The sequence below is a fragment of the Accipiter gentilis genome, chromosome 24 (assembly GCF_929443795.1).
Source record: "Accipiter gentilis chromosome 24, bAccGen1.1, whole genome shotgun sequence".
In the NCBI taxonomy this organism is placed as follows: Eukaryota; Metazoa; Chordata; class Aves; order Accipitriformes; family Accipitridae; genus Astur; species Astur gentilis.
The window spans coordinates 15282678-15307571 of NC_064903.1; the positions used below are offsets into that span (position 1 = coordinate 15282678).

The 24894-nt window shown below is 42.4% G+C and overlaps 2 protein-coding genes across 4 annotated transcripts in view; one reads left to right on the forward strand and one right to left on the reverse strand.

The window, feature by feature from the left end:
* Window positions 1-24894, reverse strand: part of RAP2C (RAP2C, member of RAS oncogene family) — a 149937-nt gene that overhangs the window by 37248 nt on the left and 87795 nt on the right. The window lies entirely within an intron of this gene.
* IL13RA1 (interleukin 13 receptor subunit alpha 1) lies at window positions 1602-18010 on the forward strand. 3 transcript variants are annotated; one of them, XM_049827394.1, is made up of 10 exons: window positions 1602-1739; window positions 5143-5300; window positions 8563-8698; window positions 10135-10255; window positions 12477-12661; window positions 13060-13211; window positions 14445-14577; window positions 15027-15123; window positions 15720-15804; window positions 17250-18010. In XM_049827394.1, the coding sequence occupies exons 1-10, from the start codon at window positions 1661-1663 to the stop codon at window positions 17364-17366; spliced, it is 1263 nt and encodes a 420-aa protein (XP_049683351.1). In that variant the 5' UTR covers window positions 1602-1660; the 3' UTR covers window positions 17367-18010. The 3 variants fall into 3 exon arrangements, with proteins under 3 accessions (XP_049683351.1, XP_049683352.1, XP_049683353.1); XM_049827395.1 differs by having other exon boundaries at window positions 5146-5300; XM_049827396.1 differs by lacking the exon at window positions 1602-1739 and adding an exon at window positions 2251-2465.

The window sequence follows — 24894 nt, forward strand, 5'->3', positions numbered from 1 at the left end:
TAGCAAGGAAACCGAAAGCAAGGGAGAGGTCACTGTATCTCGGATCAGCTCTACTCTACAAGGTCATCACTAGCAGGCATAGTCCATGCCGGCTCTAGGTAGTCACACAGTCTGATCGCAGTCACACAGCTTCAACGTTCCACATCCTGGAACTCTAAGTGACAATTTTTATTTGATTGTAATTGCAGACCCTTGGGCACTTTCTAACAGCAACTAGGAAACTTGCTAAATCCTCGTCTTTTCCCAGAAGTATAAAAACAAACAGGCAGAAAAGCAAAAAAAAAAACCCAAAAAACAACATTGACAGAGGATATTACCCACCCTATCATAAAAAGATCTGCTTCCCTTTTTCTAAAAGGAGTGTCTAAAAAGCAGATGAACTCTTGCAAAACTCCTTGAAGGGCTGAGTAAATACTGAAACGTTCTGTTGGCTTAGGAATAAGTAATTTTCACTAACGAATTTTGGGTTGCCTTGAAACTTAGCCAAAGTTTCCTCTCTGCTGGATCTGTACTATTTTTACAATACCTGTATTTGGATGGCAACTGGGAGCAAGCTTACTAGCTACCACAAAAATCTAGTTCAGAAGAGCGAGCCTTATCCCAAATGCTTCCTGATCTTGAAACGTATCAAAATATCACTTGCCTGATATTCCCGCTTCTGTGAATATTTGGGAAAACCACTCGCCGCACCACACTCATAAGAGTGAGAGCAAAATTGCAAGTCACCGTATCGTGTTTGGAAGGGGCCGAAGCGGAGGGCATTTGGGGAAGTTTGTAGAAAGAAGAATCTGCAGTGGAAGAACAGTACGCGTTTTTAGTACAGACGAAACCGATAGAGATGACCTGAATTTGCAGGAGGGCTTTTGAAAAGAGGAGTTCTGCCAGGGGCATTGAATAACTAGGTTTAACACCAAGAGAACTCGCCGGGGATGCGCTGACGCAGTTGCTTTCCCGGTGAGAGGATACGAATGCCTCGGGCACGTTTCAGTAACAGGAGGAGCCGGGTGCCGATCTGGCTGTGAAGGGCAGATGACTTCGACTCCCCAGACAAGCTCCTTCGGGGTTTATGGCCGTGCCGAAGCGCGACGTGAGGGGTGTTGGCAGGGCGCCGCGGGGCGGCGGGCCGGGGCAGCAGCGTGGGGCCGGCTGAGGTGCCCGCAGAGGCTCGGCGGGCAGCGCCCGGGGTCCCTGCGCGGCCCCGAAGTTGGGGCTCCGCGGCGGGGCTGGGGCAGGGCCCCTGCGCGGCACACGGGCGGCGCCGGGGCAAAGCCGGGCGGCTCCGTGGCGGCGGCGGCGGCCGGCGGAGGGAAGGCAGCCCGGGGAGCCACACACACGGGGCGGCCGACACCGGGGCTGCCAAGAGCGGGCGGGCGGGCGGGCGGCGGGGGCAGCGCGGGGCCGGGGCGCGTCGTGCCGAGGCTCCCCCCGCGGCGGGGCAGCGCCCGGCGGGGGCCGGCAGCCCGGCCCCGGGGCGGGGGCGGCGCTGCCCAGGTAGCGGGGGCGGACGGCTGCCGCAGCCGCCGCCAGCCCCGGTCGGCGCTGCCGGCTCGGCTCGGGTTACCTGGGCGGGCCGCGGCGAGGCTCTTCCCGTCTGGCCCGGCCCCCGCGACGGGAAGTGGGAGCGAGGGGCCGCGCTACGGCCGGCCGGGACGCCGGAGCCATGGATCCTGGCGGAGCCTCGGCGCGCTGCCGGCTTCTCCTCACCGTCTGCTGGGTGGTCGCCGCGGGCACGGCGGCAGGTAGGAGCGGGAAGGGAAGGGAAGGGAAGGGAAGGAAGGGAAAAAGGGGCGGCGGGGAGCGGGACCACCGGCCGGCTGCCGGCCCCGCTCCGGGCTCCCCCTCGCCCCGCTAACCGGGCGCTCCCCGCGGCGGCGGCGGAGCCGGGGCCGCGGTTGCCGCTCGCTGCCGGCCGGAGCCGGGGCCGGGGCCGGGACACCCGCGGGGCAGCCGGTGCGGGACCTTGCCGTGCGTGGGGCGGCGGCGGCGGGAGCTGCGCTGCCGGCGCGGCGGCGGGCTCGGTGCGCGTACGGTCGCGTATTGAAGTGAAATGCTTTCGTTCCGCGGTGGAAACGGCCCCAAGCGCGTCGGCCGTGTGCGAGGGCAGTGCCGGTAGCCCGTCCTGCCCCTTACCGGGCAGAGGAGCGGGGATGCCCCCAAATCTGCTTTTCTCCCTCAGGGAGGCAGCGTTTGACAGGGTCGGCAGAAATCTCTTCGGGTCAGTCTTGGGCAGTCTCTGCCTTAAAAACGAAAGCAGAAGCCCCTGCCCTTGTCTCCGCGTCTTGCGGCGGATTCCTGGAAACGAGGCGAAGGCAGGCGCGGCGGGAGCGCGGCGGGACCCGGGCTCGCCGGCTGCCGGAGCCCGGGCCGTACGCGGTGTCCCCGGCCGCCGGCTCTGTCCGTTACCTTTGCCGTTACCTCTGGCTTCCCCGCTTCTGGAAGCACGAACGTACAGCTGCAGGAAAGAGGTGCGTGTGCCCGGGAGGGTTCCGTAAGAACCGGGGCTCGAAGCTTCATTCGTTCTGTCTTCGCTAATGTCAATGCAAAAATACAGCCGCAAACGTTAGAGAATTGTCATTTTTTTCGGCTGGCTACAATTCGGTTTATCATCCTTCGGAAAATACGGGAGGACAAAATACGAAGTCTTTCATGATACTTCGCGACACTTTTACAATACTTGGTGTATTTGTTGATGTTTCCACAGGACGGCTTCTAGAAATAAAAGGGTTTCTATGCAGGATTGCCTCAGCTAATCTCAGCTAGTTACTGCTGCACCTTATTTTCTTAGAAGCATCACCGTGGTTTTGGTTTTTTAAGAGCGAAATAACGTCTCGCCTATGTTTCGTGGTTGGTCTTTGAGTCGTCCTGCTAAACTGCTGTAGCGATGAGATTTTCATAACAAAAGTATTAGACTGTATGTATATTTTATACAACAAAAGTGTGAGACTGGCCAAGCCTATGAATAAAAGCAAATCTTCAGCTGCACATAACATTAAAGCATGATCTTCGGAATTGTATAGATTAATCTGAAACCTACTACATTTAAACTTTTTATGCTAAGAGAATTTATTTATTTATTTATAAACCTTGAATATTTCCATTTCTTAGTTTGTGCAGTTAGAAATCTGCACGTTTACGCACAATTACTTCTAATCAAAACTCTTAAAAGAAAACGTGTAGAACTCCAGAACAGCAATCGGGGGTGACACTGTAAAATTTTTTAATGGTTTGTGGCTTTTGTAGGTAATACAAATTTGAAAAAGCATGAAAAGACAATGCTTGGAGCTGTGTAGTCTTGTTGAATAATTTATTTAATTTTTTACATGATCTAAAGGACTCAGTATTTGCAAACTTAGGGTCCCAATGCTGTTCCTAAAACGTGTCATAAGTTTTTGTTAGTGGAACAGTTTCTCAGTTCACTTAGTGGAACTAGTGAAGGAGAGTGTATTTTTGCAAGAACATACATTTTTCTTCTCTGCTCCCAAGGTCAGCTGTAAAACTGAACAAACAAACAATCCCAAAAGTTTTAAATATTCCAAAAAGCCAAGCATATTCAGACTAAAGTGGTAAATCCTAGTAATTATTGTCAGTTTCTCCGCGAGCATACGTTTATCCGCACATACGTACAGACATGCAGATGGTAATAATGTCTGATCTCTACCATTGCCTGTCCTTTAACTATGCAAAGGTCTGAGCAAGCTCCAGGAGTGTGATGAATTTTCTTCAAGCTTTCGTAGCTCTGGCTGTCGGGAAAAGTAAGATAATGGTGTCATGGATGCTTTGAGCAGAGTTCTTGCTGAAATAAGCTGGTTTGCCTTTCCATCTGCTCTTCCTTGTGCCAGCAGAAGGAAGTGGGGCTGCACCATAACCTGGATGGGGAAACTGCTCTCAGTGGAATTATTCTGCCTTTTCCCTATGCGTTCCGTCAAATGTTGGGGTGGGTTGAGCCTGGTTTCCTGGCACAAGCAAGTTTCCTGGGATGAGCAAGACCTGCATCGGTGGCTGATATTAGTTTGAAGTGTTTGTGAAACTACTGCGTAACAAGGATACTTTCTTTCCACACACAAATAGGTGGTGGTGCCTCAGTGATGATACCTGTAGATAGCCTTGAGAAGCAGTCTCAGTTGGCCTCTTATTTAATATCTTCTAATAGTACACGTTAGAGTAGGTGTTTAAAAAAACCACAGTATTTCACTTTCATTTTCTTAGGGAATTACCAGTTGGTAGTTTTTTCTAGAGTTGGAGTCTGACACATGCTTTAATTTTTCCTGTCAGTTTTCCATTTTCTGCCATATTTCCCTTTATTTCTTTTCTAATACGATCGTCAAGCTGTGTGACTGGGTATTGAGTAGGCTGTGACTCAGTGTGCAAGAGTAAGCGTCAATGCACAAATGCATTTATCCCAACAGCTACTTCTGAGTCATGGCTCTTCCTCTGCTTCTATCTTGCTTTTGGGAAGGTGAAAAAATATACTGCTGAAGTGTGCCAGCAGTAAATTACTGTTTGTCCCACACTGGTATGCTCACGGTGCCAGAGCACAGCATTAAAAGTGTAATAGGCGAGTAATTGAAAAAGCATTGTGGTTTCTTTTGTTGTTTTTTTACATTCTCGGTTTTGCTTGGATTGGGCTAAACTGTGGTTCTAGCATACAGCTGTTTCTTGCAAGATGTAATCATTTGCCTTTTTAAAGTTTTCTTTCTAAAACTTCATTGACGGATAAGTTTGGCGTAGAATAAAGTATTAATTACTCTACAAAATGTATATACTATTTTTACTAGAGGCAGCATGTGATGCAAACTCGCAGCAGAAAGGACCTGAAAAATGACACTCATCTGCCCTCCATGAGCATAAGTTTCATTTCCACAGCAGCTACGTTGTTGCATGTTGCAATTTCTTAAAAATTACTTTTCAATGATTTTTTTGTGTGTGCTTTTCTTATAATTATTTAAATGGTTGGTGGACTGAGATAACAGGAATAGTAGAAACAATTTAGTGAGCAGTAGCTTATCTGATAGCAAATATGAACCGATGAAGTTGAAAAGTTATTTGTGTTCTTTTCTGTTGGAGAGTTAAAAATCTGTCTGTATTACTAACGGTAAAATGTGGACCAACAGGATTGTTACACTGATAACTTCTTTCTTTTAGAAGCAGAAGTTCTTCCACCTCCATCCAACCTGGAGTACTCATTTATACAAATCTGCATCCTGAACTGGACCTGGAGCCCCCCAGAGAACATCAGCAGTAGCTGCGACCTGGAGTATTCCAGCGACATTGTGATTGGTGAGGTCCCTCAGGACAAAAGAGTAAGTGCATCACTTCTTTAAACTCTGCTATGCTCCAGTGAATGTCTTCATGTGATAAAACTGTGTGTGTAAGCATACATACACATATAAATACAGTTTTAATGTAGCCTTTAATTCTTCTTGTGGGATCAAAATCTCAAAAATTAGTCATACCAGCGTGTGGGATCTTCAGACCAGAAAAATCTGTTGCTCTCTGATAATTGAGCTGCTACCAGTGACACAGGAGTACCATAATAATAATGTGAAAAGTCTTGTTTCGGTCTTTGCTTATGCAGCTTTCTAGAAAAAGTGAAATATATACAGGGCAGTCTACATCATTAAGGCTTAAAGGAGATTTTGCCAGAAAGGCCAATCTCCTTCACTTTGAACTCAATTTAAGAAGGAGATGTGCACGTTAACCTTGGTGTGGCTGTGATTTGACAACATAGTGTCTCCTGGAGGTAATGCCAAGTATTAACATATTCCCCTGTCCCTGCGCTTACAATTATTCATGGGGGTTGTGTTAGGAAGACAACATGGAACACATTTGTTCCCTGGAACAGCAATTGTAAAACTTTGGTCTGGGCTTTTGTTTTCATGTCTGTGTGTATGGGGTTTGCGTGGCAAAGTTTTGGTAGCGGGGGGGTCGTTACAGGGGTGGCTTCTGTGAGAAGCTGCTGGAAGCTTCCCCTGTGTCCAACAGAGCCAACACCAGCCGGCTCCAAGATGGACCCACCGCCGGCCAAGGCCCAGCCCATCAGTGATAGTGGTAGCGCCTCTGGGAGAATGTATTTAAAAAGGAAAAAAAAAAGTTGCTGGGACAGGCAGAAACGGCAGCCGGAGTGAGGAGTGAGAACATGTAAGAGAAACAAGCCTGCAGACACCAAGGTCAGTGCAGAAGGAGGGGGAGGAGATGCTCCAGGCGCCGGAGCAGAGATTCCCCTGCAGCCCGTGGGGAAGCCCCTGGTGAGGCAGGCTGTCCCCCTGCAGCCCAGGGAGGTCCACGGGGGAGCAGATCTCCACCTGCAGCCCGGGGAGGACCCCACACTGGAGCAAGTAGATGCCCAAAGGAGGCTGTGACCCCGTGGGAAGCCCGCGCTGGAGCAGGCTCCTGGCAGGACCTGCGGATCTGTGGAGAGAGGAGCCCACGGAGCAGGTTTTCTGGCAGGACTTGTGACCCCGTGGGGGACCCACACTGGAGCAGTGTGCTCCTGAAGGACTGCACGCCGTGGAAAGGACCCATGCTGGAGCAGTTCGTGAAGAACTGCAGCCCATGGGAAGGACCCACGTTGGAGAAGTTCATGGAGGACTGTCTCCTGTGGGAGGGACCCCACGCTGGAGCAGGGGAAAAGTGTGATGAGTCCTGCCCCTGAGGAGGATGAAGCGGCAGAAATAATGTGTGATGAACTGACTGTAAACCCCATTCCCTGTCCCCCTGCGCTGCTGGGGGGGTAGGTGGAGAATCCAGGAGTGAAGTTGTGCCTGGGAAGAAGGGAGGGGTGGAGTGCAGGTGTTCTGAGATTTGGTTTTATTTCTCATTACCCTATTCTGGTTGACTGGTAATAATTGAGTTAATTTTCCCCAAGCTGAGTTGGTTTTGCCCATCATGGTAATTGGTGAATGCTCTCTCTCCTGTCCTTATCTCGACCCACAAGCCCTTTGTTGTGTTTTCTCTCCCCTGTGCAGCTGAGGAGGGGGAGTGATAGAACAGCTTTGGTGGGCACCTGGTGTCCAGCCAGGGTCAACCCACCACACTGTGTTAGATGGGTTGCAGCCCAGATGTGATCCTTGGTGTGGATTAACAGCTGTTTGGTCAGGACTGAGAGCAGCATTGCCATGGTACTGAAGGGGGTGTAGGACAAATACTTTTACAATTTATTGCCAGTAAGATAATATGCTATCAGTCCATAAATCCAAACGGTGAGAATTGGAAGCCTTGAATACACACCAGCTGTGTGTGGGGTTGGCAGTGCTGCTCTTCCAGATATGGTTTAAATTGATAGGATGCCTCTTGAAACAGTCCCCTGTTGTTGAGCCCTGTTAGTTTTATGGCCTGATGTTTACAATGGCCTCTTCACAGTGACTGCTGTATTCTTTCTGGCAGCTCCAGGATATCCTGGACTTGAAGTAAGGCTGCGGTTTTGCAAACAGCTGAGCTGATTTAATGGCTTAGGCTAAAAGGGTGATATTTCATTTTTGATACCTCCTTCTCTAAAGATCTTCATCAGACTTTTAGATAAGCCAGTCAAACTTGCTAACTCAGCAAAAAACTGTTTATCTCTTCTGATGGATTAATTAACAAATTAACAAGTTGAAAGTCTGCTTGGTTAACAAGCTGAATGAGTTTGTGGAAGGGCCTAACAGATGTTAAGATCAGCAGGAGTGAAAGCTGTGGGACAGCAGTTTCACATGGCAGGATAAACCAGACTGTGTATTGTCTTGCTGCATCTTTTTGCATTATGGCTGGTAGAACCTAGTCCGTCCATTCCTGTTTGATTTCCTTGCCCTCTCATTAGTGCCAATATTTTTTTTATTTTTTTTTTTTTTTTTATACACGAGTGGTTACACCATTCTTTGGTCATTACAAAGATTTATTTTTTTTTGTATCCTGTTTCCACTTAAGTAAAAGGTATGTCCCTAGTCCAATAAAAGATGCTCAAGAAAGTGTATGATAAAAGGGTAAGCCTTTTTCTCACACAAACACATACTCTCTTCTGAAAATGGAAGCTTGTAGACTGCTTAGGCCGATGTAGCGTCACTGTATTTAATAGCCATATGTAGATTTGTTTGGGTAATTTTTTCCTTTTGCTCCTTAAATCCATACAAACTCTTCTTATTGCTTTTTGGTTATGTCTTCAAATGTTCTTTCTTCTGTTCATCATGTACTTGTGCACACACAGGGAGAGGTGAAGGTTAGATCTGTAAGCTCCTGTTTATACGGCTGTAGAATAAACATGCTTATTTTGCATTATCCACGAAGACTTACTCTAAGATCATCTTCCCCACTTTATACTTGTTCCTTGATCTGTGTGCTCATGTCTATAGGACACTGGAGTAGAAGTAGTTTTCCTTTGGCGAGTTCTGAGCGCACCTGATGAGGAAAAAGAAAAGCTAAGTGATGCTGAAGCTTCCCACATTATCAGACCCTCATTTCATTTGGCTTTGAGCTGCAGTCTTTCTGAGGGGCTGTAACGTATTCTTACATTAATAGTAATTCCCATGTGTCTGATACGGTATGCCAAATGTTCTCATTTTCTTCCTCCCCACCCCCATCTAAACCCAGGAATGGAGTAAGAGTCGCTTCCGTGTGACGGATACGTTCTTGAATGAGGAAATGCGTTTCAAAGTGAGAAGCGAATGCAAGCACAATAACGCCAGCAAGCCCAGCCGGTGGGTGGAGAAGTCCCTTCCCCTGAAAGGTAACACGTGCGGCAGCCGGACCCGAGGCAGACCTGTCTCTCTTGGCCTGGGGAGGCACAACCTCGTTTTCTCTGCTATTTTAACAAAATATCATAGAAACGTGTCATAGAGAAGTAGGGAGATACCAGACGCAAGGGCTAGCGCGATTGATAGAGCTTAAACAGAACGATTATACTACATTTAAACACAGCTGGAGTCTTCTGGCGCTTAAAGCCTTGTGGGGGAACTTGTAAAATTTAAATGTTCTTCCAAGACGATGATGTGATTCCTGTCATTCCTCTTGCCCCTGCCATGCTGTGGTTTTGGGATAAGAGATAACTTACGTTGTATTAAGCCTGCTGACTTCATGACTAACATCTAAGTCAGTTTACTTTGTAAGATTTTTCTGTACAAGCAGAAGTCCCTAAAATAACCCTACATTTGTAAATGTTAGAGGGATGAATCTAGCAAATTTAACAACATGTTGAATAAATAAGTGACTTAATTATTTAATTATAGTAGGGTTCTCTCTCTTTCAAAACAGATGACTGGAGTCCACAAAGCTGCACATAGCAAAATGAATAGAGAAAAATATTTTTTGTTTCTTGACATCCAGAAATAAGGGGTCCGTAGCAAAATTGTTAGGAAGCAAACTTTAAGGAATAATGTATTCTGCTGGGTGCTGGATGTTAGGAGGTACAGAAGAAAATAGAGCCTCTTGCCTTGAGTAGTAAAAGTCTGTCTAACCCAGGAGCATGACTTGATGTGGACGAAAACCACATGTGAACAGGAGACTCTGAGACCTTATCAAGCTTGTCTGTGTGTCTGTCAAAAGGGTATTCTGGAAAATCAGGGAAGCAGGTCATTAGGACAGCATGTACTAAACAGGTTGGGGCCTTTAAAAGTCTGCTTGCAAGTTGAATATCTAGAGGTATATGGGTCTCAATTAAAAGTTCAACTTACCCAGTGTTGCTTTTGTCCAGATTTAAGATCTACAGGTATTGCCATATTCCGAATACTGAGAAACTAATGTTGTATCTGGAGAAGATAACTATAATTAAATGCTGACTATTTTTAACGTTGATGGCTGTAATAACTCTAACAAAACTAAGTGCTATCCGTATAATTGCCAGTTACTTTAACTCCTTTTTAAAGTACCTGTAGTTTAATAGAACAAAATCTTTTCCTGACTCAACACCTTGTCCTTAGCATCACGTAACTCTAAGTAGTATTTCAGACGTGGTGGAACCTGAGATTCACTGTTATGATTAGCTTGCATATAGAAGTTACTCCGCTGAGATTTCAGCTATTGCAAGCGATAAACAACTAGAATTCATCATTTGCTGTGCTGAGACAGGCAGTGCAGTCTAGGCAGTTTCAGTTTACTTCTGGAAACTGGGGAGAAGACTTTGCTGGCAAAATAAATCTTAAGAGACCTTTCCAACTTGCCTTGCAGGTATTCCGGGTACTGCTGCTGTTGACTTGAGCTGTGTTTGGCACAATTTGGAGTACATGGTTTGTACGTGGCGTCCTGGGGAGAATGCGAGCAGTGATACCAATTATACGTTGTTCTACTGGTTTGTATGAACTTTTTATTCCCAACTCTAAATTTCTTTAGCACTTGTCTTTAGTTTTACGTTACCGGTTTTTACTTGTCTGCTTCCTGTTGCTTTGAAAGGTCCCAGGGCATTGCATACAAGTTAGTGTTGGGTCCAGTCCAACAGAAAACTTCACTGATGAAGGGTCAAGAGGTTGCTGTTGCTGAGTCGTTTTGGGAAGTTGACATAACTATTATGTGAAGCGCTGGCTGCTTCTGTAGCCCATTTTAAAATAACTGCTATTGCTTTCTAATTTTTTCTAATTGTGGATTCAAAGAAGGAAGAATTAAGAACTGAGCTAGACCAATATATTAATTGCTTTTTTTATATGAATTGCAGCCCAATAAACATGGACCGTTCAAGTCAGAATTGCTCACTAATGTGTGTGTCAGCTCTTAAATCACTGGAAAAAGTTATGAAAGCATTAATAACCACTTGGCAGTATTTTTGTTTCTACCTTCAATGTCATGAATAACCGTTTCACCTCAAAAGTTATGGAGAACATCTTTATCATCATGCCCGCTTGCCAGCTGACTGCCATAAATAGACTCTTGTTCCAAAGGAACAGAGTTGTGGTGCAAGGAAAAACTTGGCATCCAGATCTGTGCATGCTAATCTATGCATACTTCTGCAAGTTGATGGGGCTTGTGAAATGCCAGATTGCATTAGCTTCTGTAGAAATGTTGAAGTTTTCCTTCTGGAAACCCCTTGTTGTAGTTTTAAATCATCTTTATATCTTGTCTGAACTAACTAAATAAACTTTTTCCTCTTCCTCTCCAGTGGCAGTCTCGCAGGCTAGCTGTTTGTTTTAATGCATTTGGACAGCAAACAGCAGAAAACCTGCTGCTTCAGTTAAATGCAGGGAGGACTGTTCTCGCTCTAAACTGCTACTCAAAGAGATTTTTTCTTTATTACAAGAACAGTACAAATGAGGTGTTGAAGACCGGAATTTCTGGGTATATGGATACTTATTGGAATAATTCTTTGGATTAGAGCTATATATTTTCAACTTAGCCCTTAATTTTAATGAAAGATGTAGTCTTTTAATTCATGCTGCTTAGAAAGAAAAATACTGTTTTGACTTTAAAGCTGAAAACTATAAGGAAACACTTGATTTTTGGACTGAAAGATGCATTTTCCATAATGCAGGTGAGGTGGGCTTTTTGGTTTTGGTTTTCAGAAATGAGTGAACAATTACCTGAAAAATTATCGCTTAGTTTCATTTTATATTCTTTTTCTCTGGTATTTTCCTCTAAACCCCTATCTTTTTATCCGAAGTGAACATGAATACAAAGTTAGCTTAGAACAAACAAATCCAGTCAGTGCACAGTAATACTTGCTGAAACAGAGGCTTACAAGGGCAGGTTGATGCATTGGCACGGTGCTGTCTGCTCTGAATGCCGCCCATCTTCATCAGCCCCTGGGCGGGGAGGTGAGAAGGGTGGATGAAAAAAGGCTCTGTCCTGAAAACAGGACAGCTTTCGGTTTTGGCTTCCTCAGTCCCTATATATTGAGATGTTAAGTAGGGGAACATCATTCCTGTTGTGCTCCTAAATGAAGCTCTGATTTACTCTGTGTCACTTTCAAATAAATAAATAAAAAATCAGTTTTCTGAGGAGGAAAAAGCTATTGGTGTATTTTCATTGGGACTTGGGGAACAAACAGAAGCAAGGAAGAAGGTTGTCATAGTTTCTCTGTTATTCGAAGTGAATACTGACATTTTGAAAAGCAAATGCAGGCAATAGGTGAAATTCGACCACCTTAAGCAAAAGCTGCGATACCTGAGGCATAGCTAAAGGCGATAGATCAGCTTATTCTATCACAGAAGTGAAATTCTGTTGACAGGAAGCGATCCAAATTAGTTTGCTTTCTAATTATTTTTTTTTTCCTTTAAATTGTTTTCCCGTGTGGAAAATGTGAACCAAAGCTGAAAGCAGCTGTTATCTTTGATGCTTCGATATAAAGCAAACCTGCCTCTCTTTCTACTACTTGACACTCTTTACAAAAATAATATTCTTTCTAAAGCTTGAGATAAATTAGAAGCTTCTTACTTTGCTTAGTTATATATATATATGTATATGTTATAGCACAGGTTTAGTGCACGATCAGTCTTTAGAATTTGCAACACAGGTTTAAAAACAAGCTTGCCCCTTGCTGTCCTATTCTTTTGAAGTTTAAAAAAATATTTTTATTCCTATAGGTTTGATGGTTTGAAAAACCATAAGAAGTGCAGCAACTATTCTGTGCACCAAGGAATCTTTGGATGCATTTTCAATCTTAGCTTCCCAAAAGTCACCAATACTTACCCGGCTATAAGTATCTTGATTAGAGATGATTCTGAAGAAATTAGGCCTGTGTGTGCAAGTAAAAATCCCACCACCGTTGGTAAGTTTAACAACACATTATAAAATAAATAAATAAATAAATAAATTGTAGAAGTTTGCCAGTATATCATTGTGTTTGAGAAGCTTGAACCTCATAACCTGTGGATGAGACAACATGATTAAATGCTCCTTTCTTCTATTGATCTTTGATTTGGGAATTATATAGACATGGTTTGTTTTTTGGGATTGGGTGTTTGGGAGCTGGGGGGGTCATTTTCCACTCATGTTTACTTTTACTCCTTAGTTCTTTCTTTTTCTTCTTCTTTTCTTTTTGGGGCTAACTTTTTCCTCTTTCTATAGAAACTGGTATAAGTGTAATATTATGCAATACAGGACTCAAACAATTTTTCTAAGCAGTGGAATATACTTTTTAACTAATTCTTCCATTTTGCATTTCAGTAAAACCTGCTACACCAAGACAAGTTACACTATCAAAGATTAATGATGGAATACATGTAGAATGGAGTCAATCAGACACCTTTCCAAAAAATTGTTTATTTTATGAAGTTGAATATCACAATGGTGATTTGGACCCCGCTCCAATAATTAAAGTAATTTGTCATTACATTACTTACTTTTCATTACTTTTATAACTTGTGTTGATATTCACAGTAACTCAAATGTTTGCTGTTTAAAAATGAAAAAATACGTACGCTGCATGTGAATGGGTCTAGTGTACTGGCTGCAAGTGTTGTGTGGACATAAGATTTTTCTCCTGTACAGTAGGTTTCTGGTAGTAATACCTATACAATGCAATTCATATGAGTCTTGAATCCTTGCCATCGTTTTTTATGGCAAAGCAGTAATGTGTAAGAACAGTCCGATAAAGAAATAATACAGTAAACTAAACAACACTCATCAGGAAATACACTGTGGTGCATGTACCTGTTTGCTTCTCAGTGATATGGGACTTTGGTCTGTTGGTGTTGAGTTTTTCTGTCGTTGGGTCTCCACTCGGTCAATTGACTGCCCTGTTCTTGAATGACGTGACTTGATTACTGTAAAGCAAAATTAATTGCTGGCGCACAGGAGAACACACAATGTTATACAGAAAAGCAAGGGGATAAAAAGACTTGGGGCGGGGGGGAGAAAAAGGTGTGCGCTCCTAGATATACTGATTTTAATGCACACATAAGAAGATTTGACTTCAGTGTCTGGATGTACTCATGCCTGTATGTGCATAGCCAAACTGACTGTACTGTTTGTTCAGAATGGTGAACAACGTGATAAATTTAAATGTCAGGTGGTAGTCTTCTCCTGTGGAGCATATTTAGTTGTTTGTCCTACCTCAAATTAAGCAAACTTCAATAATATCAATGTTCCTCAGGAAACTGGCATTTTGGATCAAAAATAAGTGAAGTTTGATCCCAAGTAGTGTGTTTGCCTCTCTCTGTAGAGTCCTCACAGAAGACTCTCATGGGGTCGAAGTTGGATCAGCATTGCTGCCCTGACAGAGAGGGGAAGACAGTGTAAATCACAGATGTTTCGCAAAAAAAAAAAAGGCACTGTCCCAGACACCAAGTCTTAGTTTAATCATTGATGCCAAATGCTGTATGATAGATGTAGCAGTGAATAAGATTAAATCTTAGCTTTGGAATCTCTGTTTAGGCAGTCTGTGCTAGTTAAATGCTACTATGTTCTTTTTTATGAAGTTCAGTATTCACCAAAAGATCTTCCATCAAAACATTCAGAATACATTATCTGCACAGTGAAAATAGGCTTGTAGATGGCTGAGAATGCATTGGTAATTGAACAAAGCAAATGACATTTTCTTTTTACCTTAGGTTGAAAATACTAGTATGTCAATTCCTAGCGTTGACCCTAATAGCAAGTACACCTTCAAAGTGAGAGCAAACCCAAAGCCCGAGTGTTACAGCAGCAAGCTCTATAGTGACTGGAGCGAAGAAAAGAGTATTGGTGAGAGCAGTTGTTCCTGCAATTTGTTGTACTTTATTCTTCACCTGTAAGGCATCTAATACCTTTTGTCTGCTAAATAAATAGGAGTGGAAGATCATCTTCCTATGTTTTATTTTAGGTGAAAAGAGGGCAAGAGAGTCCTAGTCCTCCAGCAGTGCCATCTGTTACTGCCTGTACTGCTCTATACGTTGATGGGGTTGCCATCCGTGTAGCTGTGCAATGACCTCTTTCCAGTGCTATCAGTTTTTCAGTGCTGAGTCTCGCTGGTTTTCATTTTCTTGCCAAATGCATCTACGTTGTAACATTGTGCTTTGAAAATGAGTCCTTGCCTGCGAAAGTGCTAGTATATTTGAAAAACATTCAGTCTGTGAATTAATTAATTAATTAATTTGTTGTCATTATTCCTAAAAAGCTTCTCAAAATAAGTTTCCACAATTTTTGTTTTCCAGGTGAGAAGACGGACTCTACGTTCTATGTTGTTTTAATAATTGCCATTCCATTAATAGTAGCAGTATCTACTATAATTCTGCTAGTTTATCTAAAAAGGTAAATAATGGTCTCCCTTTATTTCCAATCCACTAATTCTGTTTGGTCTTTGACTTGCGTTACGATTCATCTCTCTTCCAGGTAACTGTCCTTGATGTGGCATATTTCAATAGCATCTGTTTTATCCATAACATGCATTGCATAACAAAAATGGCAGCACTGTTGTGCCTCAGTCATTAGAATTAGGTTTACAGACCATATACATGCTCTAGTTGCACTTGTGTTTATGTACGCTTAGTTAGATTCTTGTTGCGCAGCTATTGCGTCCCCTCTCTTTAAGCAATGAAGTCCAAATTCAAAATTAAGCTTATATATAAGTATATTTTGTCAGATTTTTTTAAAAAGTTCTACTTTTGCTGCTGTCTTTGTCAACAGTGAAAGTTACTTAGAATCTGTCTGTGTGAATATTCCCATTTCCTTTTGGTTTGGGGAGTGAAAATGAGAATTGGGATACAGCTGCAGAGAATGAAAGCTGGCCAGTGATGTCAAAGCTGACTCTACAAATTTTCTTGACCATATCCAAGTATGACATTGAAATGGTGATTTCTAAACTAATACATCATTCATCTAAAGCTTTTCTTTTTAATTTTCTGAAGGCTGAAGATATTAATTCTTCCACCAATTCCGGACCCTAGAGAAATTCTTAAGCGCATGTTTGGAGAGCAGAATGAGGATTCCCAGGTTAGTAAGAAGCTGTTGGGCCAACTAATCTATTGAAGCAGAATCTGTAGGCTTCCAATTTTCTTGTTCTCAATACCTATGTCTATCTTAAAACCAACTGTATATAAGTAAGTATATCGTATGAAGATTAAGTATTTACAACAGTAAGAGTTGTTCAGAAAAAATTACCCAAAGCTGAGAGGGATTTTTTTTCCATCGAATTGCATATATTTTTCTAGATACGTTAGTAGAATCGCATTATTCTGTTATTTCACAAACTGCTAGTCCCTTAAATGTGTTTTGCTAGTTGCTCATTTTTATGATGATGAATAAAGCTATTCATATTTGACTTCCAGAAACTTATATTTTTAGGACTTCCACATTTATCACAATCAGCTATGAAGTAAATCAGGACACTTGGCTTCTCATTTGCAAAAGAACAAAACTAGCTATAGCTGCTTCAAGCTTTGGTTGATGAAAGACTTGCTATAGGCCCTTATTTCAGGAAAAATAAACATAACGCTGATTATGGAAACTCTTCTTTCTAAACAAATCTAACTCAGTAGCTCTTTATAAAAATCCTAAGGGAAGTACACTGACAAGCCCTGATTCAAACCTGGACGTGAGGCAAATGTACATTGCACTCGGAACACAGTCCTTGTATGGAAGGGACCTTCTGACTCACTGTGGCATCTCAAAGTTTATGCCACCTATGAAACATTTGTAGAGGATAATGACTATCTGGGTGTTTGGTGCTGCATGTGCATTGGATATTCTCAGCTGAACAGGAGTTACAGGAATCGCTGACTTTTTGAAAATAAGTCTCCTTTTGTGGCCCTCAATTGCAAATGGAGTCAGAGTCCAAAATCCAGTATTTCCTTTTTCCACATGGGTATTCTGAGTTCACCTAATAATAAACCATGCTATGTGGGAAGCATGGATCTGGCCTCCTCATTTACTACCTTTTGGATAAATATTTCACCATGTGTTGGTCATTATGGGACTAAGATGGGACTCTTGGCCATGAGGATCGTAAGTATGGTAGCTGTTACACTTTGTCATGCTTTGACAAGTGCTTCGTTACTGCCCCAAGTAACACTATGTTCTCGCCTTTGAGTATTATCTTGATCTTGCCTGTGCGCTCAGGGTCTCAGTGAAAACTCTGCTAAGCGGGTACAGCCTCGCTTCTCCATCCTCCTGCCTGAGCTTCACCCATTAGCTGTAGTTGGAAGCGCTCTTAAGTTGGGCACCAACCTGCAGTTCTTCCTCACCTCCAGAGAGGACAACTCTTCTGTCAACCAGGCCTAAGCCATGTCCCTAATAAGCACAGTTTGTTACCCAGCTACCTTGGCTTTTTCACCATAATATAGGCTATATGTTGTGAAATGGGTCTGTCTTACTGGGCTGGAAAAAAAAAATGCTCGCCCTGAAAAAGCGCTGTTAAAAATGTTGTTGTTCTCTTTCAGATCTGTGCAAAGGATGATTCTGTGAATGCTTATGACAGGTTAATTAAGGAAGAAGAAATTCATTCTTTAATTTTAACAGAAACTCCAGCGTACGCTAATTCTGAAGAAGAAAACTGATAAACTCTGCTTTACCAGTGAAAACTGAGGAAACTTTCATTCCTGCTCCCGTACCTCAGGTGACAATACAGATGTGAAGAGACCTGCAAGACATGCACCAACTTTCACCTTTCACTCACCTAGTGAGTCCTCTCTGAGCCTTCCTTCTCTGATGCTCAGAAGGTACATCACTAGCAGTGGCCATTCCTGCATCTCTGCTAGAAATACTCATCTTGGGTCATTCAAGATGAGCATGTACATAAATTTGATGGGACTGCATTGCAGCATATCTCATTCTGGCTCCAGCCAGCTCTGCCCTATTAACTTGTCATTTGCACTTGTGTTTGTGCCTCACATTAGACTGTAAATGGGTTTTTTGGAGCAAGCGCTGTGCCTTGTCTGAAGTATTTGGCTCTATTTTGCAGCAGGTGAGATGAGGCTTGTTTACAGTAGATGGCTCATTACTGCTATTACGTGGAAGTGCTGCCAGGTAGGATGCCAGAGCATGGACTGTTTGTGGATGGCCTGTTTGTCTGCTCCGGGGCAGGGCGCTTTCCAGAGGGCATTTATGGACTGACCTTCTTATGCTTCTGGTTGTTGTGCGTCAGCTCTGGCCTGGTCAAACCCCATAAAAGAGGGTTGTTTTTTCTTTAAAGATGTGTATGGAAAGCCTCTCTGCTTCCCAGCTGGTATTCAGACTATTCATAGAAAAGGCTTAGGTTTTTTTATCCTTTCAAGTGCCTGTCCTCACGTGCCTTGCCTTCATGGACTTCTTGTGTTAATTATACTTTGTTTAAAATGATAAATAGAATTTTTTACTTGTGCTGTGCAGTGGCAGATAACTGTATTGAGTCTCACCAGACTGTGATTCTACTTCGGCCATATTGGCCTGAAAATACCTGGTTTTCGGAAGCTAAGTCATCCTGAGTCTGTCCAGCAAAATTACCAGGATGGATGCATGAGTCTAAAGAGCTGTGGTCAAACTGATTAGCAAGTGCTAAACCACTGAAACTGAATTAATTCAAAGGCTTCAAGACCAATCCTTACTGCTGAGCTGATGGGTGAAGAGGGGGATGACAACCTTGGCCTGCTTTCTAAGGGATAAGCTGTATTCTTTCTATAGTGATGAGGCTGTGATTTGAACTTCCCCTCTAGGAACTTAGCAATTCAAAACAAGGTGCTGGTTTGACTTTTAAAAAAAATTTTCTTCTAGATTTTACTGCTGCAGCTTGATGACTTTTTTTTCTTTTTTTTTTTTTTCAAATCATGAATTGCTTTGTTCATTTTCTGATGGTTTTGTTTTGAGGTTGCTTTACCCAGCAGAGCTCAACAGATGTTTTCTGGCATAACTGTAACATTTCTTTGCTCTGAATTCTGAGCACTGGTTTCTCCCCTGTGCTGCAAGGGTGTGTACCTTGATTGTGCAGGAGGCAGAAAGTAATGTAATGGGGAGAAAGGGATCCATGCAAGCTGTTTATGGTTAGTGTTCACGAATTTCTTGCTCCTCTCAGCTAAGTGCAGACACGTTAATCATTGATGTAGTCTTAGCAGACTGGGAGGAGATCTCAGAAGTTTGCTAGAAGCAAACTCTATACCTACTAACCTTTAAAGTTCAGCCCTGTCCTCAAACCCCATTAAATCAAAAATCTGAAATGAAATGCTGTATTTTTAGAACATATTGTTCTGCAAGAAGTAGAACTGACGGAGCTTGCTTTTTAGCTACAAATTTACATCCTTTACCTTCTAATGTACTGCCTCCCTCTCAATAAATCCAATTCTTTCTCCAGTCCCCACTGAGCCTCTGAAATAGTTTCCTCCACATCTCTTACCTACCTTTCGTTCCTGGTGGTAGAAAGGGGAGGAGTAATGTAGCAGAACTAGCAGACCCCATATTAGCTTAAATGTTTTACTTACAATCAGGCTAAAAAAAAAGACATTATAAACATTGGTTAATGACACAAAATGAGAATAAAGCCTCAGGGATTTCAGTGAGATAAAACAGAACTCAGGTTATACAAAGTCAGCTAGCAGCACTATCTGATATTCCAGAGGTAAAGGAATAGCGTGGGGGAAAGGGTAATTAAATTCCTGTGCCAACTTCACTCCCTCTCCCCCACTACATTTATATCATTATAGCAATATAGATATTTCTCAAATCTACCTCATCTAGAATGTTGCTCATCATAGACCACTAGACAAACAGAAACGTATGATTTCAAGATAGGTAAGCGTAGTGGTGTAATATAGAGTTTTGTGGCTTTCAGTATAGCAATCTAGAGAGATGATCCTTGGTACTTTACCCTAAATTCTTTTGACTTTTGATGTTTATGGTAAACTCAAAGCTTTTTTGTTTGAAAAACAATAAAACCCAACAACAACAAAAAAACAAATTCGTAAAGCCAAAGGAGTAGAAAAACCAGACAGAAGGTGTTAGGCCAAAAGGAAGACTTAAATGCAGAGGATGGTTTAGATCATATAGAAATGTTTGGGGTAATTCTTTGTTTCCCAAATAATAGTAATTGACACACTTCCTAATGAATGGATTCCTTGAGCCTGTGTTTTGGCATGTAAAGTAAGCGTCCAAGTATATTTTCATCTTTAATGTGTCGTGTTTATGGTTAGGGGTTTTTTTTAGCTTGAAATTTTCCAACTTTTACTATCATTTGTTTGTTCTTCATTGCAGTCACTTGATCTGTATGTTTGTTTAAAGAATGAATAAATATGTTTGAATATTTTTCAATATAATTGCATGGCATTTCATTCTTGGGTTGAGAAGATAAACTGAGACAGAAGAGATAGCTGAGGTTTAATGAGAAACCATGTTTGAGGCATGCCGAACCCAGAGAAGAAAAACTGAGTGTTGCTTTGCCCTCTTCCCTTTCAAAAGTGAACTCAGCCCACGCAATCAGTGGGGAATGCTACAGCTGCTGTTTTTTTGGCTGGGGTAATGAAATGGAGATGGAGCTGTGCACAAGACTTGTGCTCTCACCCTCTGTGTACTCAATGTCACGCTACTTCTGACACTGGCATGTTTTTTCATAACACTGTAGAGAGTTAATACATTCTCAAGCTGGAATTTGACTGAGGTTGCTGCAGCCTTACCAAAGGTGGTTCTGGTATTTTATGTCTGTTAGCTGCTGAAGTCATTGAAAATGCCAGGTTGCTAAACTGATGAAAGCCATTACCTAGTTGCTTAGACCCAAATGTGTTCAAGTGCCAAATAAACACACTAGCAATGGCTTCTTTGAAAGATTCAGAGAATGTATACTTTGTTGCCTTCAGGTCAGTGAGCAGATCCTTCAAAATTAAGGAATAAACTGGGAAGTTAAAAAAATTTGGATTTTTCTTTTCCAATTCTACAGTTTTTGTGGCAATAATTATTTTAATCACTCCCCATAATTGACCTTTTTCCTCTTTTAATACATTATGTTAAATAATTTAAGTTTTCTGTATTTGGCATGCTAGAAAAATTAAACACAGTATTTTTTTGTGAATTTTAATTTATTTCAGTTAAGGAAAGCATGACATAGTTGGGTAGTTTTAAAGGAGTCAATAGATGAACACATCGAATTGTAAGCTGTGGTGTTTTGATGCTCACAAGGTAGAACTATTCACAGATTAGGTATTTCCACTCACTGGAAAGTATTCAATAAACTTAGTTCTGAACTGGAACTTCACATACCCAGAATTTCCCCTGGAAGGGAAATGTTGATTTATGTTTTTCACTTTAAAAAAAAAAAAAAAAATGACACTTTCAGTTTTGGAGGGTTTTCCCTCACCCAAGCAAGAGTGGGAGGTAGGTGAGTGGGAGCCCAGGTATGGTCAGGGTGCTACAGGAACCTCTCTCCCTTTTTCTCACCCCAGCACTGTGGTTGTGCAGCGGCTGAGCTCTTCAGTCCAGGAATGGGCACGGTGGGGCTGGGAGGACAGATCTGCCAGGGTCATTGAAGGTTCATCAACTTGATTCCCAAATACTTCAGTTTTACTCTGTATTTGCAAAAAATGTTTTACAGGAACAAGCCCCATGAGTTGCATTGCCAGCTGTAGAAATGTGGCTTGTAGATAATACTTAAAATCCGAATGCAAAACCAGATTATAATCTCTCTAGTTGGATGAGCTTCCTGCTAGCTATGTTGAATCACGGTGAAAGTAGGAGACTTGAGATCACTTTGATGTAACTAAATCCATGCTATCACCGCAGCAAAGCGATATGGGTTTGGGTGGGAGGCACAGGAGAGAGGCAAACTTTCTTTTAGGTCCGGAAACTCTGCCTCAGATTTGTAGCACGTAAGAGCCTGAAAGCTTGTTGATGACTTCTGGGGTTTTTTTTTGCTCTGTTTTCTCCAACTATGGTGGTTAGGTTAATTAAATCCTTTTCCTTTGCTTGTAAACCTAGTGTTATTTATCACTAAAGTATCCCTTCTACAGCTGTGCTCTGATTATTGCCAAGTAGTCTTCTGAAGGTAATAACTCAGTGGGGAAAGACAATCGCTTCTGTAACCACAGCGCTATAAGCCAGCCAGTGTATTCTAGTAATACTCTCTGCTCCTTGTTTTGTTTTTGCAAAAGTACTGCAATTATTTTGATGACTCTTGCACAAAGCAGCTACAATGAGATGCTTTCCAGTTAACCCGTACTTCCAGTACTCATACTCTTAGCTTGTTAAATTGAAGTTTTCCTCTATTTAATTTGGCTCAAACTGCTAAAATGGACTTGGCTAAGAGCATGGTGAAGTTGAAAGCTTAGTGAGAAGGAGGTTTTGCTAAGCTCAGGTGCTGTTACTTTTTGGAACCTGGACAAAATTTACTAAACTAGATCAAAAGTTAGGAGCAGCTTGAACCGGGAGTTAAACTAACGTCTTGCTCTAAAGGTAGAGCTGGCTCTACACCTTCTGTGCTAAAAAAAAAAAATAATAAAGAAAAACCAAAAAAACCCCACCCAACTGAGTATGTGCTTCATGCTAGGAACAAATTGGTGTGTGCGATGGCATCCTTTCCTATTGATCTAATGAAAGATAAGTTAGATCCCATGCTATCAGCAATTGCTGTTTCAGAGCTCCCTGCACATGTACAGTGTAATTCTGTAAAGTCTGAAATACCAGAAATTAGGCATTATTAAGGCAGTTAGCTATGTCATTGCCACTTCTCCTTAACCTGTTTTAAAGTAGCAAGTTGAAACAAAATCCACTGGTGGTTTTTTTTTTGGTTTTTGGTTTTTTGTTTTTTTTTTTTACAATGGCAGTGAGAGGCCCAAAACTAGCTTGTGTCTGTCTGGTTTGCCTGTTGGAGCCTTTCACCCTCCTGCACTTCAAAGCCTCTTAGCCTCACTAGTTTTCTATCCTTCACACTAAATGTCAGTGTAGAAACTTCAAAAATGCCAGCTAGGTACTCTTAAAAGTTGTGAAATTCTCAGCCCTTCAAATGTCAAAGTTGGCTACAGGGAAAGTTATTCAGGGTATGGCTTTCTAGTTTTAACTTCACATCCCATCATCTTCTAGGAGAATATTCAACTGTAGATAACCCTGACTAGATCAGCAGGTATAGAGGCAGAGCCATTAGCTGACATTTTTCCACAGCTGATTTTCAAAGAGCTTTTATTGCCTACAAGAATTTGTCTCTTGTTTTCCTAGGGGCAATAAAAGGTAGAGAAGCTGGTAACATGCCAGTCAGAGAAGGGCATCAGCCTTTCTGTATGCAGTCTGTGTTTGAGCTTGGCTTGGAACAAAAATCCTGCAGCCTTGGAAACACTGGGCCATTTTTGTTAGGTGTGTAATAATATTTTTTTGTTTGTTTCTGGGATGTATATAAAGCAGTATTGATCATTCATTTATTATAGCTTAGGTAGGGCTGGAAAAGTTGTCAGAGTACCACCTGCCCCGTGCTCTTCTCCTGAGCAGTGCCAAGACAGAGAACTCTTGTTGGAAGTTTGTTCAACTTGTAAAAAAAATGTCTAGTGAACAAGTCTCCCAAATGTTCTGTCCCACTGCTGCATTCTCCTTAATGAGAAAACTCCCCCAGTAACTGACCTAAATTGTTTTGCAGCAAATTAAGTTGCCTTCTCCTCCGTCCTCCCCTCGCCAGGGACCGTTGTTGTTTAGCACCTGGTTTGCCGTCTGATCACTCTGCCTTGAGTTCTGTCTCTGCTCTTTTCTGCTTTGAAAAAAAAGCCTGAATCTTTCAACCTCAGCTCCTAAGTTATGGTTTCTAAATCATTCATCGTTCCTGTTGGTCTTCTCTAGAGCTGAGTGTGTTGCTCTCTAAGCCAGGCTGCATCATCCCCAAACAAGCAGAACAATTACCTTATTTGTCTCGTAGTCCTGTTTCCCCAAGTTCATCCAGAACGAGTAGCTTCTCCTCCTTTCTCTGGCAACGCATTGTTGTATAGCTGCTCCTCAGTTTGTGGCTTTCTATGATTTCTGAGATTTTTAGCAATGCTGCTGCCCTGTCACTCACTCCTTACTGCAAAATTGATTTCTTCTGCCTAAAAGGAATACTTTTTAAAATTTTATTAGATTGCATTTTTGTCGCTTGTGTTGCTGTCCCATTTGGAAAGCTGCTGCAATTTTTTTTTTATAATCTAATGGTGTCCCTGAACATCTTTCTAACCATTCCTCCTTTGGTATAATCTATGGATTACCTTCTTTCACATGATCAAATTGTTTAAAACACTGAATAAAGCTGCTAACCTGACAGATTCCTGCAAAATAGCAGCATTCACTGTCCTGCTGGGAGGTAAAGTGCTCTTTAAGAGGGTGTTTTTTCAGCTGGCTGCATATCCATCTCTGTGATTAACTGTTGTATTTCCTCAAGCTGATTAGAAGGATGTTGCCTCATATGTTAGGCCTATCCAAAAGGGAGGCTGGATCGGTTTGGCACAAACTGTTCTTGATGGCTGGTAAACAACACGAAGGAGGGGTGAGAAAAGTTTACGTTGTCCCAGAATTACCATAGGGATAAAAGTTGGACAAATGGACCAATAATTTCTTGGATGCCTCCTTTCTGAAGACAAACATGATGTTTGTCCTTCAGTTTTTGAACATTTCTCCTGTTTTCTACAGGCCTCAAAGAAAACTGCCCAGCCACGTTTCAGGTTGCATCAGTGTTTAGATCGTTACGTGCTGTGGGATTAATAAGGCCCTGCCCACCTGAACACATCCACTTTATCTGAATGTTCTCCAGCCTGTTCATCTGGATGCATGTTTATTTGCTTGTTAATTTGCCCTGGTTATAGAAAATTGTTTTTGTAAAGACTAAAACAAAAGCAAAATTGGCTGCACCAAGCTTCACTGCCGCTCATTCTGATCTTTCCCATCTGGTCATAAGCCTGTACTTCGTGTAAGGTATCAGAAGGCTCTTTTCTTGTCTGTTTTGTCCTGGTAATCAGGACTCATTTTAGCCTGTTGCTTTCATGTCCTCAGTCGTGCTGGATGCTGTGGTTCAGAGCCTCGTCCCTGGTGGGGTGAGGGCTGGAGGGCAGAGGAAGGGCACACTCGGAGCAAATGGAAGGCATCAGCACTTACCGAGATAGTGACCACAAATTACAGCATATA